Source organism: Tympanuchus pallidicinctus, unplaced genomic scaffold, assembly GCF_026119805.1.
Source record: "Tympanuchus pallidicinctus isolate F22 unplaced genomic scaffold, pur_lepc_1.0 scaffold29, whole genome shotgun sequence".
In the NCBI taxonomy this organism is placed as follows: domain Eukaryota; kingdom Metazoa; phylum Chordata; class Aves; order Galliformes; family Phasianidae; genus Tympanuchus; species Tympanuchus pallidicinctus.
Window position 1 is genome coordinate 4,364,377 of NW_026294746.1, and position 17,759 is coordinate 4,382,135.

Genomic DNA, 17,759 nt, shown 5'->3' on the forward strand with positions numbered 1-17,759 from the left:
TCCCGAGAAAACCACAAGCTAGATTGAATGTAGTAAAGCAATCCCCTCCTTTCCATTCAGAGAACCCCCAAACTGCCCTCAATTCAACATCAGACCACTGCATAGATGGCATGCGTGCCATTCCCCATGTGGGAATTGGGGACAGCCACCCCAAAGCCCATAGCTGCACCCTTTCTCATAGGAAAAACCAAAACTGCCCCTGATGATGCTGTGTTATTTCAACTGTGCAAATCCCCAAAGAGCCCACAGACTCCCAGATCCTACAGCCCAGCTCTGCTCTATTCAAGGAGCATCACCAATGACCCCAACCCAATGGGAAACCCAAAAAAGAAAGAGACAGGAGCCGCAGCAACCCTTACGCTTTTTCTCTTGGATACTCTACGCAGCAAACAACCTCCCCCCCCTCCCCGACTTACAATATAATAACAAAAGTAATAAAAATAATAACACCCCCCCCCCCCAACCCCATCCCCCAACCCTTATTTATTTTTATGTGCACCAAACCGGACTTTTTTCTTTGGCCTTTCATGCACGGTTCTTTTATAGCACCAGGTGGAGGAGCCGGGCTGCGTCCCGGCGAGGTGGGGGCTTCAGCAACCCCCGCAGCTGCGGGCACAGGAGGTGACCACGGTCTGGCAGAGCCCACTGGTGGCCATCACACCACACTTGGAGAACTTGTCACGGCACAGGTCGGCTGCAGGGAGATGGAAACACAACGCTCTTCCAGCAGCCGCCCGCTGCACCTAAACTGGTGGCGACTGGGAACGCGGAGCGTGGCTTTGCTGTGCTTAACCATCTTTGGTGGTACCCAACGATGGGGGGGATGGGGAGGGGGGTGTCCCCGAGCTGATGGATGGGTCCTTACCCCTCAGCAGCTCTTCGTGGGCGCACACGGTGCGGACGCAGATCTCCTTGTTGATCACGTAGACCCGGCGGAGGCTGCGGGGTGAAGGATGGTTTGGGGTTAAAAAACAAACCTGAATGTGCCAATGAGGATTTTTTGGGGGGGAGGGGGAGGGAGACAGCCTCTGTGCTTGCCTGTAGAAGCAGATCTCGTTCAGGCACTGCTTGCAGGGCTTGTGGACGGAGTAGAGCCTGGTGCAGGGGTACTGCTCCTCCCGGCAGTCTGCAATGAGAGCAAGAGCTGGTGACGTGTTGTTTTGCTCCAAAAATGCAAGCAGGTTTAGATAGGGGAGAAAAATCCATGAGCACTGGGGATGTGTTCAGCATTGCATTGTTCCCTACCACCCTCCTCCCCCCGGAGGAAGGATGAAACCATGGGGGGGGATGCATGGGTGGAGGAAGAGACCCAAGCTGCACCATATTTGTGTTAGGAGAGTGATGAAAGCCACACTTACCCAGAGGTCCGGGCTCTGTGGGCTCAGTCTCAGGGGCAGCAGCTGATGGGAGGAAGAACAAAGCTTTGGGGTTGGGCATAGGGAGCATCCTGCTGTCCCCCAGTCAGGTTTTAGGGTCGGGGCAGTGCTGGAAGGGGGAAGGGGGGGGGTTGTGGTCGCTGTTTTGCACCCACCCATGGTCGGTGCTGGCACAACTTCCTGCTGGGATTGCTGCTGGGATTGGAAGCGAAACTGCTCCTCTGGGGTGCGTGGGGTCACATCTGTGGGGATAGAACAGTGAGGATGTGCGACCCCAGCCCCAAACCTGCCCCGGGGCTGCACTCACCGTGGTAGTCGTAGTAATCCTGAATTTCTGGAGGAAAAAAAGGGAGAAAATGGAGCGTAAGGATGTTGTGTTATCACACAGCCCGTGGGGGACTGGGAGCAATGGGAAACGTGGGGGGTTGGGGTGGAAAAGGGAACAGAGCAGAGCATGGGAAAAGGCATTAGGGAAAGCAAAGCTGCAAGGGAGAAGAGGTGGATGAAGGCTCTCACCTGCCTGCTGGTCGTACTGGGAGTATTGCACCGGCTCCGGGTAGGTAATGCCCTCAAACCTGCTGTACTGGCCCTGGACCAGGAGCGCTGGGAAGGGGGGAGAAGGGGGAGGACAAGACATTTTGGAGCCTACAGTGCCCCCAAAGCATGGGGCTGCTTTGGGCCTTGGCACTCACCTGGCAGGCCCAGCAGGACGAGGCACAGCGCTCTCATGGTGATGGGAGGTAGTTGCAGGAGCACGGCACAGTCTGGATGGGGGCAGAGGGAAAACACAATAAAATTGGGCAAGAGAATAATGAATACGATTGGAAGTGTTGGAAATGCAACTGTCTGCCCATCCAGGAGGAAGCTTTGTGGCATAGGATGCCACAGGACCCTGCTGATAGAGAGGGGAAACCGAGGCCCCATCCTCCTCCATCTCCAGCTCTGTAGGTACTGGAGATGTTGACTCCCAGCCCTTACAGGCTTTGGGAGCATCAGGCTGTTGGGATTGGCACCAACTGAGGTTGGACAGCCACGTTTGGCCAAACACAGACCTCGGGGGTCCCAATGGGGGTCCCATCCCAGTCCCAGAACCTCGGGTCCTGTGCCCCACAGCCCTGCCCTGTCTTGCTTCCCACCACCAGGGGAGCAGCAGATGCACACGGTGTTGGCTAGGAGGAATTGCACAGGGATGAACAGGATCAACGTGCAGCTCCAGGAGGTTTTCTCCAGCCTTGGGGGGCTGGGTGCTGGTCAGGACCCCAAATCAACCACGACCCAGTGCTCCACTTTCCTTTTAGTTCCAATTTCCCATGAGGGATCTTCCGCTCCCCGGCCCCACGCACAGAACCAGGCGTCAGCATCCTCGATGGGAACACGATGACAACACCCCCACCATCTCCACGAAGGCCACCACCACATCCTCACATCCCATCTCAGCAGCAAACCACGGCAGCCGCTCAAACAGCAGCCACCCAACCATCGGGATTTTCCACCCGAAGGCACAGGGTTGGGGGCACAGCGCCCTCAACACCCCGCTCCATCTCCACCAAACCCCATTGGGTGCCCTGCAGGAGGGGGGTCAGAAGGGGGGGGGGGGGGGGGGGGGGTCTATTGGTTCTGCAGGGCCAGATGTTTTTGCAATGCACATCTGGGAACAATCAGGCTGCAGAAAGAACACCACAGCCTTTCCCTCTGCTAAACCCCACCTTCCCCAGCCTTTCCCCCCCCCCCCCCTTTCCTCCCCCAGCTTTTTTTTTTTCCCCCTTTTCTTTTTCGGTCTTTTTTTTTTTTTTTTTTAAAGCTCTGGTTGTCAGAGAGTGAGAGAACAAAGGGAATTTGAAAGGATTCGCATTTCCTGGCCCCGGACCAACCATTAAAAAAAGAAAGAAACCAAAAACCCAACGTCCAGTCCAAAAGTTTTCTGCTCTTCCCCCCCCCCTTTCCCTGCACGCCTCCCCACGCTCTGCTCTTCCATCAGGATTTCCCCCTCCTCTGTGCCCCTTGGATATAAATAAAATAAAACCCGGACCAAAGCAAAAAAATCCTTTCAGTTTCCAGGAGAAGAGGGGGGGGGGGGGGGGAGGGAAAAAAAAAAAGGAAAAGAAAAAGAAAAAAAAAAAAGAAAGGAAATAATCCAGCTTCCTTCAGACTTCGGGGTATTTTTAGATTGATTGAAGCAGTGACAAAGCCGCCACCACAGCTGTCTGGGATGAGATGCCCCCCCCCCCCCCCAAAAGCATCGCTGCGGAGCCCCCAAAAAGCGATGGGAACCCGTCCTCACCGCCAGCTCCAAGGGCCGTCCCTGGGGGCTGCCGTTGGAAATCCTCCAAGCACGTTGGCAAAGCCATTGGTGAGATTCCCATCTTCCGTGTCCCCCTCCTCCCCTCCCCCCCTAAAAATTGGGTTTCAGCCCCCCCAAAAACGGGTTTTGGCCCTCATTTGGGGCCGTCATCGAGAGGTTGAGGAGGATGGATGTGTGGGATTGGGGCTCTGCTGGCTCCTTACCGCTCTGGGTGCACCGAGCTGCTCTCGCCTTTGCCCAACGCTTTGGTTTCTTCTCTCCAGGCTCAAAAACTCCAAAATGAGAAGGGGGGGGTTGGGGGGGGGGGGGGGGGGAAGAGAAAAAAAAGCTCCTACCTCCAACATGGGGGCTCCGCTGGGTCCTAAAGCGACACCTGATCCTTCCCTTCCTCCTCCTCCTCTCCCGGAGATGTGCTGCCTGCTGGGGAGGAAACGGGAATGATCCAAAAAAGAATCAATGGGTGCACGCTGAGCTGTGCAAAACTTTGGGGATTTTGGGTGGTTTTTGGGTTGGTTTGTTTGGTTTTTAAATCCCTTCGGCTTTTAACCCGACGGTAGAAGTGAGGGGAGGCTTCGAGCGGCGCTGAGCGGCACTTTGGGGCACAGGAATCACCTCGTCTTGTTGGAGGATGGGAAAAAAGGGTGACCCCAAACAATCCCCTCCCCCCCCACACACAAATACATCAGATTGGGGGTGGGGGTGCAAAATGGGGCAAGTGTTTAATTTTTAGGGTGAGCCCCCCCCCCCCTCCCCAGGGACATGAAGGAGGAGGTGGGTGCAGCAGCTCCCATTGCTGGGTGCAGCTTTACTCCGGGGGGGTGCAAAACCTTCCCCTCTGCCCCCCTTCCTCCCATTTCCCCTTTCTCAGCAGGGCAGCGTGGGATGCTCCCATTGCTGGAGGGTGATGGGAACACCAAGGAATGCATGCTCTGTGCTCACCCCCCCCACCCCACTGCAACATCAGCTGCAGCGCTCTGGGCCAAAACCTAAAGATTGTAGGTGAGATTCAAAGCAATGGAACGGTGTGGAAGGGGAGCTGAGGGCTTTGAGCTCAGACACGGGGGGTCAGCATCATTTCTCAATGGGGAAGGGGATAGCTATGGGCTATTCCTCCTTTGTGAGCGCTGCTGCTGCTCTAAAAACAAGCAGAAAATCCAGTTTCAAACCAGAGAGAGCAAGTGGGGGGTGCAGGGCGCTCCCCAAGCCTGTTTTTTTCCTATCTTAACACCTGGATTGTGGCTAAATCTGAGGTTGTGATCACACCTCCCACTGAACTCCTGCCTCCTCCAAGCCTCGTCCCCGGGGCAGCAGCTTCATAATTAGGCATGATTTACAGCACTGTTAACCCCAAAGCCAGGTGGGGGAGGGGTAGGGAGGGGAGGGGGGAGGGCAAAGCATGGCACCAATGGGAATTTGGGAGATGGGTTCCCCCCCCTCCCCAGGAGCTCCACGTCGGTGCCGAGCAGAAGGGATGGCTCCAATCCCAACGGTGCCAGTGGGGTCAGCGATGCTGGGAGGGCACGGATGGGTTCTTTGGGGGTTGCGTCGGGGCTGCAGCGTGTCGCTTCCCCCCTCCTTTTGCTTTTCAAGCCACCAGGCGCTTTCACTTGGCAAGGGCAGAGGCAAACTCTCGACGGGTTTCTCCCCCCCCTTCACCCCCCGCCCTCCGCTCAGGAAGCCTGCTTTAATAGCTCAAGCCCTGGCTAGGATTTCAGGAAACCTCTTACCTCTGCTTGTGCCTCATTTCCTGACCTAATCCCTAGCTCCAGGAGGGCAGAGAGGCACCGCTCTGTGCTCGAGGGGGCTCACGCCTCGCCACATCCCATGCTTGGAGACAGCCAAGCCCCCAACCCTGCTGCCCCTTCCCCACCTGCAGAGACTGGCATTCCCCGTGCCAGACACAGCACCTCCAGCCGCAGGCTTCGCCTTCCATACACCAGTGCTGCAGGGAGACAGGCTGGGCGATGAACGGTTTTGCACGGAGAGACATTTTGGCAAGGACACCTGGGTTGTTTTTTTTTTTTTCTTTTTTTCCAGCAATTATATAGATATTTTTTAATTTCTCTCTTTTTTTTTTTTTCTTTTTGCTAGCAAATTCCAGCTGGAAACACACTGGGGATGGCGTTGGCCAAAGTCAACTCCTGCCTGTTCTGACATCCCAGTGGTGCCAGTGGTTCCCTCTGCTTCTGCAGCATCTTCCAGCCCCAATGGAGAAGAAAATGACCCCAAATCGCACCCTGACCCCCTGCCCTCCCTCCACCATCCCCCTGCCCAGAGGTTCACGGCGTTCTCACCAAAATAGCATTAATTTATTAGACGTGCTCACACCAGACCCATGTGAAATCCAGAAGTGCTACACCCTGCTCCACCCCTTTATGCACTGGAATGGAGTTAAAAATAGAAATAAAAATAGAGATTTGAGGGGGTTTTAATGCTACAAAGCTCCTGCTGGCACAGCTGGAAGGCCATGCAGAAGCATCACCAGTGTGCTGAGGTCCCATGCCAAAACCTCCCACTGACCTGGAAGGGGGTGGATGGATGCCCTTCCAGCTGCTCCGATGGACCAAAGGGCAAAAATGCATGAGGTGCAATAAGGGTTTGGGCTCTGCATTGGATTCTCCAAGCCCCTCGCTGCTGAAAGCTGGCTCAGAACGTCCTTGGCAAGCTGGAGTGGTTTGTAAACATTTCCTACACATCGAGGTGGCCAGCAGGGAGGGAGGGAGGTTTCCTTCACAGTGAGCAGAGCCCTGAGGCCACAGTGGGTGCCACCAACAGCAGCACAAGCAGGACCCTTTAAATTCACAGCTCTGACCAGCCACGAGGGCTTGGTGCTGGAGGCAGAAGGCAGAAGGCACCCCCAGATGGACCCCCGAGTTTTCGTCTCTAGCATCTCCCACCACTTCTTTTGGGGCCATAGGACCAAGCGTGTGGCTTCTGGAGCACATGGCTTCGTGGCTGTGAGGCTGAGGGTCTCCCCATTGGGAAGATGGGACCGTTTTCATCTGCATGCTGCATCCCATGGGATGGACACGGAGCCAGGCACCAGCTGCCCTCGGTGGGACCAGGAGAAATAAATACGGGAGTGCGGTGCTCCCCTGCAGAGCAGGGAGGAGTGAAGTTTGGTGTGTGCTATCTCACAGCGATGGACATCCGAGGGGTAGCAAAGAGTGGTTCGTTGAGGGGCGGCCAGGATGGCTGCTGGCTCAGATCCTTCTCCAGCCTCTTGAACAGCTTGCTGGATGCTTTCTTCTGGCGCAGCTTACGCAAGCAGCCCAGCAATCCGTAGTCCAGGGCAGTCTGCAGCAAAGATAGAAGTAAAACAAGTTTTGGGGGGGTTTCTTGGATAGATCCATGAGGATGGTGATCTTAAAACTCCCCTGAGTGCAATGCTTTGCTACCCACCTCCAGCACAAAGGCAGCGAAGAAATTGAGCGTGGCAATTCCCAACAGCAGCAGCTTGAAGTTCAAGTCATCGATGTCCTGCAGCTTCAGCAGGGTTTTGGGGAAACCCAGAGGGTACAGGGTCAACCATATCAAGAGGCCGAAGAGAAGCACGAGGACTATCAGAAAGAGCACTGAGGGCGAGAAAGAAGAGGGTTGGGGCAGGAGCTGCAGGGTTGGGGGAAAGGAGCTGCAGGGTTGGGGGAAAGGAGCTGCAGGGTTGGGGTCTCCCCTTGCTCATGGCCTCACCATTGGTGTAGAGTGGCTCCCGAAATGGGTACCCCTTGGACATGGCAACAGCCAAAATGAGGTACTGGAAGCCAGTGATGCAGAAGAGGACCGTGTTCTCATAGTTGGGCAGGTTTTGGGGAGCTGTCACTGTGCTGTTCAGTGGCACGTACCTAAAGAATAAACACAAAGGATCGGTGTGATGACTGAAGTTGACTTTTAACGCCAACTCCATTGGCTTTGGCCGGCATCATCCAAGCTGACTTTGGCCAACGACATCCCCATGGCCAAACCCACAGCGCCAGGTCCCGTACCAGCTCTGTGAAACAGTGATGAAGTAGCTGAGGACTTGCACAGTGATGAGCAGAGTGGTCTGCAGGAGCAGGCTGCCCAGCACTGGGATGCTGATCAGTGCCCCTTGGGGCCGACGCACTCCCAGCTCCCTGGCAGGACCCGTGCGGCCCATCAGCACAGCCACAGTGGTGGTGATGATCAGGTCGAAGAAGAGAAACTGGAAGTCACTCAGGTTGGTGTTGATCTGGGAGGAAGAAACGGAATGCCTTCAACTATGGAGAGGGTCATGTGGTGTGATAAAAATCAGAAGTAGGGAAGGCCCAGGCATCCCTGGGTATTGCTGATGGATGCAGAGTGGTCCTCCCCCACCTCCCAAGGCCCTGCTGATGCATCCCATCCCCAAGACAGATGGACTCACCGTGTAGAGCAGCAGCACGGACACAAACTGCACCAGGCTGTACAGGGCCATGTACTTAAAGACCCCAAAGGAGGTGACCAGCGAGCACCTTCCTTCCCTGCAGGCAGAACCACCATCAGCACAACACAGCCCTGCCACAAACCCCATCCCAAAGAGGGGATGGAGGTGCTGAGAACCCCCCGTGGGTTCTCCCCTCACCGGATGACCGTGGGCACACACTCAATGTTGGCGTGGCAGGAGGTGAAGGGTGATGCCACGGATGCTTCAGCCTCCGAAAGGGAAATGCCCACATCAGCTGCCTTCAGTGCCCCGCAGTCATTGGCCCCATCCCCACACATCCCCACGCAGTAGCTGGGGGAGAAGCAGAAAAGGTGGATTCGTAACAGTGACACAGTGGGATTTGAGGACTTCCAGGTCAAGCCTCGGTGTTTAGGATGCTTGGGGAAAGGGCGGGATGTCATCAGCACACTGAGAAAACCTCCAGTGCCCAGGAAATGGCCCAAGTGTCCCCACTGTCCCCCAACCCTCAGGGATGGGGCACTCACTCGAGCTCCTGCAGGCTGCACACCAGCTGAGTCTTCTGCTCGGGTGACATGCGGGCAAACACAGTGGCTTGGACAAGAATCTGCAAGGAGGGGATGGCTCAGTCCCAGTGACCAACACCCCACAGGTGGGATGGGGATGGGGATGGGACGCACCTTGGGCAGCAGGTCAGCAAAATGCTCCTGCAGCACGGCGAAGGATTTGCCATTCAGCGCCAGGTGCAGGCGGCCATCCCACTGCTGTCCATCCTGCAGCAGGCAGAGCAACCCGTCAGCACGCTCCTGGAGAAGCAACACGTTTTTGGGACTGCTTCTCAGCTCACCTCCGGCTGCTTCTCGCCCTGCGAGAGCTCTGCAGGGATGAACTTGAGAGATGCAGGCTGGTCACGGCCGGGTGGCGAAGCGGTGACAAAGACAACCCTCTCACTTGGTCCCACCATGCAGCAGCTCCTGGCCACGTTCACAGCTGTCAGCATGTTGTCTCCTGCAGGCGGTGATGGAAGTAATGGTGTAGCAGCCATGGAGCAACCAAACTTAGGCTGGCACGGTGTTTAGAGCTCTGCTGGCTTTGCTGGAACCCATCCCCAGGGCACTGTGCAGGCAGTGTATATCAAAGTGCTGACTGGATACAGACTTTCATGCTGTTGATGGTATAACAGTGGCGTAACAGGGGTTTTGCTGCTCAACTTGCTCACCCCAGCTCTAAGGGTGTTGGTTACAGAAGCAGCCAAAACCTCCCAGGCTCTCCAAACCCACCAGCAAGGCACACAAAAGGGACACGATGCACACAAATCATGGGAATGCATACAAAATACAGTCTGGGATTCCTAATAACCCTTAACCCCAACCCCAGCCTCTAACCCTAGCACCTAACTCTAGCTCATAATCCCTAATGATTAAGGGATCCCTAATGAACCCCCCTGGGGAGTTGGACTCGATGATCTCTGGAGGTCCCTTCCAACCCCTATGATTCTATGATTCTAACCTCAGCCTCTAAGCCCAGAACCCAAACCCGTGACCCCTAACCTACAGCCTCATAACTCTTAACCCCATAGCCCCAACCCCAGCCCTAACCCCACCTCCCAGTGGATCCTCACCACTGACCCATGCTGTCAGAGCCCTGCAGCCCTCATGCAGCCCCACGGCCAATCCTTGCCCCCCTTCCCCAGCCCTGTCCCCCCGTTGCAGTGCCACCTGTCACCATGACGGGACGCACGCCAGCGTTCCTCAGCAGTGTGATCACGGGTGCTGATTCCATCTTGAGGACGTTCTTCATCACCAAGAAGCCCAGGAAGGTCAAGCTGCACTCTGCCACATCCCTGTCGGGCACAGCGAGCTGCGTGGCACCACCTCCAAAACCACACACCAAAAACCAAATGGGATCTAAAGCCAAAGCAGCATGCACCCACCTCGTCAGCTGCAGGGCATCCTCAAAGCTCCTCACTGTGCTCATGGGTCTGCAAGCCAACGCCAGCACGCGGAAACCATCGGCGGTGTAACGCCGCAGCACCTGGGAGAAATCCGCGGGCACTGCCGCGGGGACAGCGGGCTCCCAACAGCTCCCAAAGGCACGGGGATAGGATGGCAGTGTGGGAACGCACCCGTCTCCGTGCTGCAGAGGCTGGCCACCACCTCTGGAGCTCCTTTGATGTAGAGCCAGGTTGCGTCGTCGCCGGGCAGCTTTGCGAGGACGCTCATGCGTTGTAAGGAGGAGGAGAAGGGGAAGCGGCGCAGGATGCCCATGGGAGAGCGGTGCTTCTGGAAGACGTGGCAACCCAGGGGTATGAAGCACAGCATCCAGGGATGCAACCCGGGCACAGAATCATTGAACCATTGAGGTCAGAGAAAACCTCTGAGAGCATCGAGTCCAACCATCAAACCATCCCCAACGCACTCAGTTATAGCATAACAGAATCGTTCAGGTTGGAGAAGGTCTCTGAGACCATGGAGTCCAACCATCAAACCAACCCTAACACATCCATTTATAGCATAACAGAATCGTTCAGGTTGGAGAAGGTCTCTGAGACCATTGGGTCCAACCATCAAACCAACCCTAACACATCCATTTATAGCACAACAGAATCGTTCAGGTTGGAGAAGGTCTATGAGACCATTGGGTCCAACCATCAAACCAACCCCAACGCACCCATTTATGGCATCATATTATCATTCAGGTTGGAAAAGACCTCTGAGATCACTGAGTCTGACCAGCAAACCGACCCCAGGGAACCAATTAAACCATGGCAGAATCGTTCAGGTTGGAGAAGACCTCTGAGATCACTGAGTCCAACCAAACCATCTCCAACGCACCCATTTAAAGCATGCCAGAATCATTAAGGTTGGAAAAGACCTCTAAGGTCAACAAGCCCAATTGCTAGCCCACTCCCACCATGCCTACTGTGTTTCTCAGAGCAGCATCTCCGTGGCTCTTAACACCTCCAGGTGACCCCCCCACCCCCCTGTGCAGCTGCGGCAGCCCATCACCATTCCTTTGGAAATCACATTTTGCCTAATATCCGACCAGGACCTCCCCAATGGATGCTGCAAGGTGCTCACCCTGCCTGGTGGCTGTTCTTCCTCAGGTGGAGGGTTCATCACGGCCAAGACTTTTGTCCCAAAGCACTGCAAGCCAGGCAGCTCCCCTTCATCCTCCTCAGCCATCTCCAGGCGCTGGAAGCAACGCACAAGCAGAAAGCATTGCACCACCCTCTCCACACCAGTCCCACCGCTCCCCTTACCCATCCAGTGGATTCCATCATCTTAAGGTCCACGGGGTCCCCAACAGGCTGTCCCTGCAGCAGTGTGATGCTGTGGCAGGCGGCCAGGGCATGGAGCAAGGGGCCGGCAGGCAGACGGCGCGGCTCGTGGATGATGGGCATGAAGCGTTTGTCCTCCAGGGAGATCACCCCCCATACATCCAACCCTTCCTCTGTCAGGGTCCCCGTCTGTAGGATGAGCACAGTAGGGCAGGAGCGGCTCCAAGCTGGGAGCCAAGGCGTGAAGCCACCCCAAACACTCACCTTGTCAAAGCACACCAAGCGGATCTTCCCACACAGGTTGATGCGGGGAGGGCTGAGCGTAGAACCACAGGATTATTAACATTGGAAAAGACCACTAAGATCATCCAGTCCAACCCAAACCCACCCCACGCTGACCACATCCCTCAGTGTCACATCTCCAGGGATGGTGACCCCCACCACCACCCCCCCCCCGGGCCACCCGTACCATTGCACCACCGTTCTTTCAGAGAAGAAATTGTTCCTAAAATCCAACCTGATGCAGAAGATGCCACGTTTCTTCAGCCTGTTCTGGGCGTAGATGGAGCCCACGGTCATGGCAGCTGGGAGAGCTGGCGGCACAATGACAGTGATCAGGTCGAGGGCACGGATGATGATTTGCCCCACGGGAACCTGGCAGGCGAGGTGCGTAAACGGGGTGAGCATCCTGATAGCTTCAGTTGATGGATCTTTATGGTTGGTGGCTTTCCCCCCTACCTGGTTTTTCATCATGATGAGGATGCTGTACAGCGTGCCGATAAAAGCTGCGCAGAGAGGAAAAAAAAAATGGGTTGTGGTACAAAGCCAAGCAGAGATGGGGATTCTACCACAATGAGGAGCTCGGCTGCTCCAGGCAATGCCTCCCTACCCAGCACAGCGAGGAACAGCACAAACTTCACAGCATCCTTGTAGAACTTGAAGGTCACGGGTTTGGGGTAGAGAATGGAGCTGATCAGGTCACCTTTGGCTGTGCAAAACCCTATGGGATAAGAGCAGGAGGACCTCAGCATGTGCTTAAAGCCAGCACTCCAATGGTGACCGCACGGTGCTACCTGTACGGGTGACAACAGCCAGCACCTCCTGCCCCACGTAGGACCTGGCCTGGATGATGTGTGTCCCACAGAACAGCGTGTGCCTCTGATGCTCCTTGGGGCTGTAGATGGTGCCTGCAGCCCCTCCACCATCGGGGAGAGGCGTCTTCAGCACCGGCACGCTTTCCCCTGCAGGAAAAAACCCAGAGGTGATGAGCATTGCTAATTCATCACCAGAGCGTGGATGCAAGGATGGAAGGGTTCACCGGGATGCTCTCACCCGTCAGCATGCTCTCGTTGACCATGCACTCGCCTGTCAGCAGTGCAGCATCGCAGGGGACCAGCACTCCATCCAAGGGCAGGCTGATGCAGTCCCCAGGCACCAGCTCTGCTGAGCTCACCATCGCCTCCTCTGCTGGGACAGCAGCCTTCCTTTGCACCCAGAGCCCAAACCACCCCAACGCTGTTCCATCCACCACCCATCTGAGCCCACTGGGGTGCTCCCAGCAGGAAAAGCCAAGCACGTCTCCATGAGGTGGGGTTGGTCCCTGTGCTCATCACAGGCATCACGCTCACCTCCGTCGGCACGGCGCACTCGGATGCTGATGGACATCCTGGCCATGTTGCGCAGCGTGGTGCTTTGCTGCAAGGGAGGGAGCTGTTAGGGGGAGCCAGAAGCAGCTCAAAAAGCAAAGTAAAGCACCTCGGTCATGAGTGCACCAGGCTGGGGACCATACGTGGGATGTGGTCTAAAGGACTGGTGATGCATTGGAGCAGGCTGCCCAAGGAGGTGGTGGAATCACCATCCTTGGAGGTGTTCAGCGTGGGGATGTGGGTTGGTAGGCATAGTGAGGATGAACAGAGAGTTGGACTGGATGATCTTAGGGGTCTTATCCAACCTTAATGATTCCATGGCTTCATGAAGCCTTCTCAATGCACACTCAGCCAGCTGGCTTCAGAAAAGGGTTATTCCACTAAGCCAGATCCCTATAAAGCCCCCAGGAAGCCAGATCCCAACACAGGACGGGCTTTGTGAAGCATTTCCCAAGGTCCAACCACCAACCTTTCTTGTCTCGTAGAGGGACAGCCCCAGGGAGATGGTGGAGATGAGGAAGATGCAGGCAGCATAGTAATAGTAGGCATCACAGACCCACAGCACAATGCTGAGCACTTGGAAGATGTAGAAGGGATTGAGCACCTGCAGAGAGGTTTATGGTCAGGATAGCAGAGGATGCTCTGCAGCCAACTGGGGATGCTCCTGGGTCTGCAGTCCTCCCATGGGTGCTCACCTCCTCCACCAGGAGCTTGGCATAGGACTTGACAGGCACCTCGATGAGGTTTGGGCCGTAGATCTTTCTTCTGTATGGTAAAGATGGAAGGTATTCAAATGACCATGTAACGGTATATCAGGCCTTGTAACTGAGCTCCAGGCTCAGACTTAGAGATGAAATGCAAAAAAAAAAAAACCACCCCTGATTGCTGTCATTGCTGTTTCCTACCAATGCTCTGCATGCCCACCTGGAGCTGTGGTCCTGCTGGCCCAGCCCAGCCCGACAGAGGTGGAGCTCTGCACAGGTCCAGCCTTCATCCAAGGCGCTGGGAGCAAGGGAAGGGGGGAAGAGAAGGAAGAGAAACAGATTCAGAATCACTGGGAGCACAGCAGAACACACAGCACGTCCACGTCAACAAAAACCCTTTGGGAAAGAGAGAGCATCTTGTTCCGCGTGCTCAGCCAAGGCTGGGAGCAGGAACAAAAGGGGCACAGTGCAAGGATTTGTGAAGGCTCTGCAACACGCAGAGAGGCCGTGGTGTGGGTGCACGAGCAGCAGACGGATCAGGATTGTTTTTTTGGGGAAGAGGAGTACCTGACCCTGCAGTACGCCTGCCTCCTCTCCATCCAGACGTAGCGCAGCCCCTCGAAGAGATAATAGCGCAGGACGTTGTGCTGAGCAGAGATCGGGGGGCTTTTAAAGGGCTGTGAGGGGCACAGGGGAGCAGGGAGGGGGGCTGTGGGCATCACCTCCTCCTGGTGCAGGCGGATGGTGTCCAGGCTCTCCTCCTCATCTGCCATGCCAACAGCGATGCTGCTCTTGCGGTCCTCCAGCCTGGCCCCGTGGTGATGCTCCAGGCTGCTCAGGGCACAGAACAGACCTCAATCTCTACAAACACCAACCCCCCCCCCCTCTCCCTCCCACTTCCCACCCATTCAACACGAGTTTCGCTCACCTGCCCTCACCCAGCATCTCCGTCTGCACGCGTGCAGTGAAGCACTGCCCAAATCGATCCTGCAAACACACACAGCGTCCCAATGGATGCAAGCAGGGAACCCCATCCCACTCATAACCCCCCCCTGTGGTGCTCACCCGAATGATGACCCAATCTGCCTGCCCCAAGGCACAAGGCTTGCACCTGGCCCGTACGTGCAGGCTGGGTCTCCAGTGGAAGAGCAGCAGCAGCAGCCCAGCGCTCAGCACACAGCACACATGGCACAGGGCCGTGCGCCACGTCTGGCTGCGGTACCCCGTCACCTCCTGCAGGAACACCAACATGCACTCACTTATGCAATTTCCTTCCAAGCAGGATGCTCTGCCTGCTCACAAACGGGTTCCCCTTCACCCAAAGCTCTGTACGTACCATGCAGGATGTGTCTGTGTCGTGCTGCAGCGTCCCGTAGCCCGGCCGTGGGCTCCCCAGCAGCCTGCTGCTGTCTGCAGTGCAAAAAGCAAATGCGTTAGGATGGCATTGAAAGCTGTGTCGGATGGGTGGCAGTGGCACGGATGGAAACAGTGGGGCACAAGTGCCACCAAATCCAATCCAAAGCCCACAGAACCCCAATGGGTGGACAGCAGGCGGTGCCAGGGGACAGAAGCTGGCACAGGGAGCGGTGCTGGGGCAGCGCCAGGCAAACCATCCCGCAGTGCTTTTCATGCTTGTTTTCCTCCCTGTCCTTTCCTCCTCGCCTGGGTGCTGGGAAACGGATGGAAAATGTGTTTTGATCCTTTTCTGTTTGCTGTTTGAGCGCCCTACTGTGCAACGTGTGCACAGCTCCACGGGTTAAGAACCTTTCTGGGGCACTGCACGACCATCCTGCCAGCACTGCAGTGACTCCCACACCATCCCAACCCCACAGCTGTGGGTTTTCTCACCTGTTCCCATCCCGGCTGCTTCCCAAAGCCCACGAATGGAGCTCCCAGCTGATCTCAAGGCACGGGATCCACCACGCTGTGCCCAGGAAGCAGCCGGTGCCAAAGAGGGGCGGGCAGAGCTGTGTGCTAAAGCTGCACAACCAGTTTGCACACGGCAGTTTGTGGATGAGGTGTGGCCGTGCAAACACAACGCAGGGCAGCTGCTGTCCCCGCTCTTGCCCCAAACCGCGGGGCTTTATTCACCCTGCGATGCTGGATGGCAATGAGAGCATCTTTCCTTTGCAAGCTCCGAGATGCTCTGCAAGCACAACGGCCTGCAGGGGAGCTCTCTGCGCTCTGCTCTCCTGCACTTTCCAACGGGAACCCAAAGGTAGAAGAGAGGAACTCAACGCCCCGCCTGCTCGCATCCGGAGCTGAGCAGCGCACCGTGCCCGGCTGCATCTCCTTGCACAGCGTAAAGGGGCCAACAGCCGGGATGCGGCCGTGCAGCTGGGGGCAGAGCTGGGGAACGGGGAAGGGGAAGCAAAGAAAAGGGGAAGAGAGCAATGCGGAGCAGAGATGCGACTTGCGGGGGATAACCGAGCCCTGGGGTCTGTGCAAACCGCAAGAGCGAGGAACAACACGGCGTGCAACCCCTGCGAGCCACCCGACCGCGGGGCTTCACCAGCGCTGCCACCCCCTCGGATCACACATTGCAGCCCCCCCCATCCTCCCATCCCCATCCTCCCATCCCCATCATCGCCCCTGACCTGAGCTCATGGCGGGGCCACGCGTGGGCCGCCCGCCGCCGCCTCGGGGCCGCGCTGAGCAGCGGCAGCGGAAGGGCGGAGCGTGGGAGCTGCCGGGGTTTGTAGTCCTCGCACCAACCCCCCCCCCTCTCCCCGTATCATCAGCAGCATCAGCAGGGAAGCGGTCCGTGCTCTGCCCCCATGGAGCCTCAGCACCTGTGTGGAAACGTGGAAATGCGCAAATGCAGCAGCTCTGCCCCCATAGAGGCTTTGCATCCCCTCCCCCATTTGGGTGATGGTTGGGGGCTGCGTGGGGCTCAGCTGCAGCAAAACCGCTGCCAGGAGCAGCCCAGCCCACCTGAGCTGCACGCAGCCACCCTCGCGTCGGGTTTCTTCTGCAGGAAGGGAGACGAAGCAAATGTTTTGCTTGGGGTCTATGCTTCTCGGTGCAGAAATAGCACTCCCCAATGCGTTGTGCCCCTGCACTGCTTGCAGCCAGCCGAACTTTTGCCTTTAGGAGCACGATAACCTGCTCTGCACCCAAGGGATTACCGGCAGCCGGTGACTCATGCTGAGCACACAAAAGCCAGCAGGCGGTGCTCCTGATAAACGCCAGCCCGGATCTCCAGCAACTTCATTTTTCCGTGATCCGTGATCCGCTCCATCGTTTGCCTTCGTGTTACGGAGGATTTCCCCTCCCGTCAGATCGCAAGCAATGCCTGGGTAGAACCTAACACAGCTGGCAGAAAAAAGGAAGGTTGGTGATTTGCCCAGCAACAGGCACGAGGTTACAGGAATGAGGAACAGCTTTGCTCACTTCTCAGTAGAAACACCGCAGAAATCGTCCGGGAAATCCCCCTGCAGCAGCGTGTCTGAGCAGAGCACGGCCCAGAGCACTGAGAACGAGCCATGATTTCCTCCCTTGTGCAAGCTGTGCCGTGCATTGCTGCTTCTGTCAGCATCTCTCTATCGATGTGTCGCCGTGCTTCGTGCCATCGTGCTCTCGTTTGTTTGGCATTAAATCTGCCCTTTGGCCGAAGCTCTTTCCTCGGTCTCTGCTGCCTCCGCGTGGCCAAAGTGAGGAACTGCACCCGGGGCCATAGCGATCAATGGAGCTCCGGACCCACCCGAGTCCCCGCAGAGCACCACGGAGCTGCGCAGAGCGCCGCTCTTGCTGTCTCCGCTCTGTGCCGCCCCTCTCTATGGTGATAGGTCCTCCCAAGCATATTGCGCGGACGTGGAGTCCCTTCGCATTAGCCGCTCTGCGCCGTCAGTCCGCCAACTCTATGCTGTTTGTTCCTCCAAGCAGCACAGCGCTTGCGCGCAGAAAAGCGGAAGTGGCACGTTTGAATTCTAACGGCTCTCCGCAGTTCCCAGCTGCGGCTGGCCGTGCGGGCAGTCATTAATGATGGCTGTGTTCCATGCAGCGGCACAGCCTAACTCTAACCCTAACATCAGGCGCCCCTGCAGACGCGT

The 17,759-nt window shown here is 56.7% G+C and overlaps 2 protein-coding genes and 1 long non-coding RNA gene across 6 annotated transcripts; 1 reads left to right on the top strand and 2 right to left on the bottom strand.

The window, feature by feature from the left end:
- Positions 1 to 476: 476 nt before the first annotated feature.
- MFAP2 (microfibril associated protein 2) lies at positions 477 to 4,096 on the bottom strand. The gene is made up of 9 exons (XM_052691578.1): positions 4,014 to 4,096; positions 2,069 to 2,140; positions 1,893 to 1,979; positions 1,684 to 1,710; positions 1,532 to 1,618; positions 1,359 to 1,400; positions 1,039 to 1,126; positions 866 to 939; positions 477 to 694 (listed from the first exon to the last, which is right to left on the bottom strand). Exons 2-9 carry the CDS (start codon positions 2,103 to 2,105, stop codon positions 591 to 593), a joined length of 546 nt encoding a protein of 181 aa, XP_052547538.1. The 5' UTR covers positions 2,106 to 2,140; positions 4,014 to 4,096; the 3' UTR covers positions 477 to 590.
- A 1,869-nt stretch (positions 4,097 to 5,965) lies between these two features.
- Positions 5,966 to 17,453, bottom strand: ATP13A2 (ATPase cation transporting 13A2). 3 transcript variants are annotated; one of them, XM_052691574.1, is made up of 33 exons: positions 17,101 to 17,453; positions 16,836 to 17,022; positions 16,642 to 16,678; positions 16,305 to 16,499; positions 15,044 to 15,117; positions 14,773 to 14,940; positions 14,636 to 14,694; positions 14,430 to 14,538; positions 14,275 to 14,354; positions 13,928 to 14,005; positions 13,699 to 13,768; positions 13,473 to 13,607; positions 12,986 to 13,052; positions 12,690 to 12,824; positions 12,431 to 12,598; positions 12,247 to 12,357; positions 12,096 to 12,142; positions 11,875 to 12,011; positions 11,622 to 11,673; positions 11,340 to 11,546; positions 11,158 to 11,271; positions 10,203 to 10,359; positions 10,011 to 10,131; positions 9,796 to 9,920; positions 8,925 to 9,085; positions 8,758 to 8,850; positions 8,605 to 8,684; positions 8,258 to 8,410; positions 8,060 to 8,156; positions 7,662 to 7,885; positions 7,369 to 7,520; positions 7,081 to 7,253; positions 5,966 to 6,975 (listed from the first exon to the last, which is right to left on the bottom strand). In XM_052691574.1, the coding sequence occupies exons 2-33, from the start codon at positions 16,851 to 16,853 to the stop codon at positions 6,808 to 6,810; spliced, it is 3,765 nt and encodes a 1,254-aa protein (XP_052547534.1). In that variant the 5' UTR covers positions 16,854 to 17,022; positions 17,101 to 17,453; the 3' UTR covers positions 5,966 to 6,807. The 3 variants fall into 3 exon arrangements, with proteins under 3 accessions (XP_052547534.1, XP_052547535.1, XP_052547536.1); XM_052691575.1 differs by having other exon boundaries at positions 12,690 to 12,821; positions 17,101 to 17,452; XM_052691576.1 differs by lacking the exons at positions 16,305 to 16,499; positions 16,642 to 16,678; positions 16,836 to 17,022; positions 17,101 to 17,453 and having other exon boundaries at positions 15,044 to 15,502.
- On the top strand, positions 10,322 to 10,978 carry LOC128084904 (uncharacterized). Of its 2 annotated transcripts, none has more exons than XR_008208733.1 (3): positions 10,322 to 10,523; positions 10,608 to 10,775; positions 10,859 to 10,978. It is a non-coding gene; the product is annotated as an uncharacterized LOC128084904 (long non-coding RNA). The 2 variants fall into 2 exon arrangements; XR_008208734.1 differs by having other exon boundaries at positions 10,485 to 10,607; positions 10,692 to 10,775.
- Positions 17,454 to 17,759: the final 306 nt, after the last annotated feature.

What these genes read in the sequence shown, in the direction of transcription:
- MFAP2 (XM_052691578.1), bottom strand. Translation starts at nt 2,105, where the DNA reads ATGAGAGCGCTGTGCCTCGTCCTGCTGGGCCTGCCAG. An exon ending in CACAGAGCCCGGACCTCTGG is followed by an intron (nt 1,127 to 1,358) that starts GTAAGTGTGGCT and finishes CTCTCATTGCAG; the next exon opens with ACTGCCGGGAGGAGCAGTAC. An exon ending in CCACGAAGAGCTGCTGAGGG is followed by an intron (nt 695 to 865) that starts GTAAGGACCCAT and finishes ATCTCCCTGCAG; the next exon opens with CCGACCTGTGCCGTGACAAG.
- ATP13A2 (XM_052691574.1), bottom strand. An exon ending in CCCTCTACGAGACAAGAAAG is followed by an intron (nt 13,053 to 13,472) that starts GTTGGTGGTTGG and finishes CCTCCCTTGCAG; the next exon opens with CAAAGCACCACGCTGCGCAA. An exon ending in CCTCTGCAGCACGGAGACGG is followed by an intron (nt 10,132 to 10,202) that starts GTGCGTTCCCAC and finishes TCCCCGCGGCAG; the next exon opens with TGCCCGCGGATTTCTCCCAG.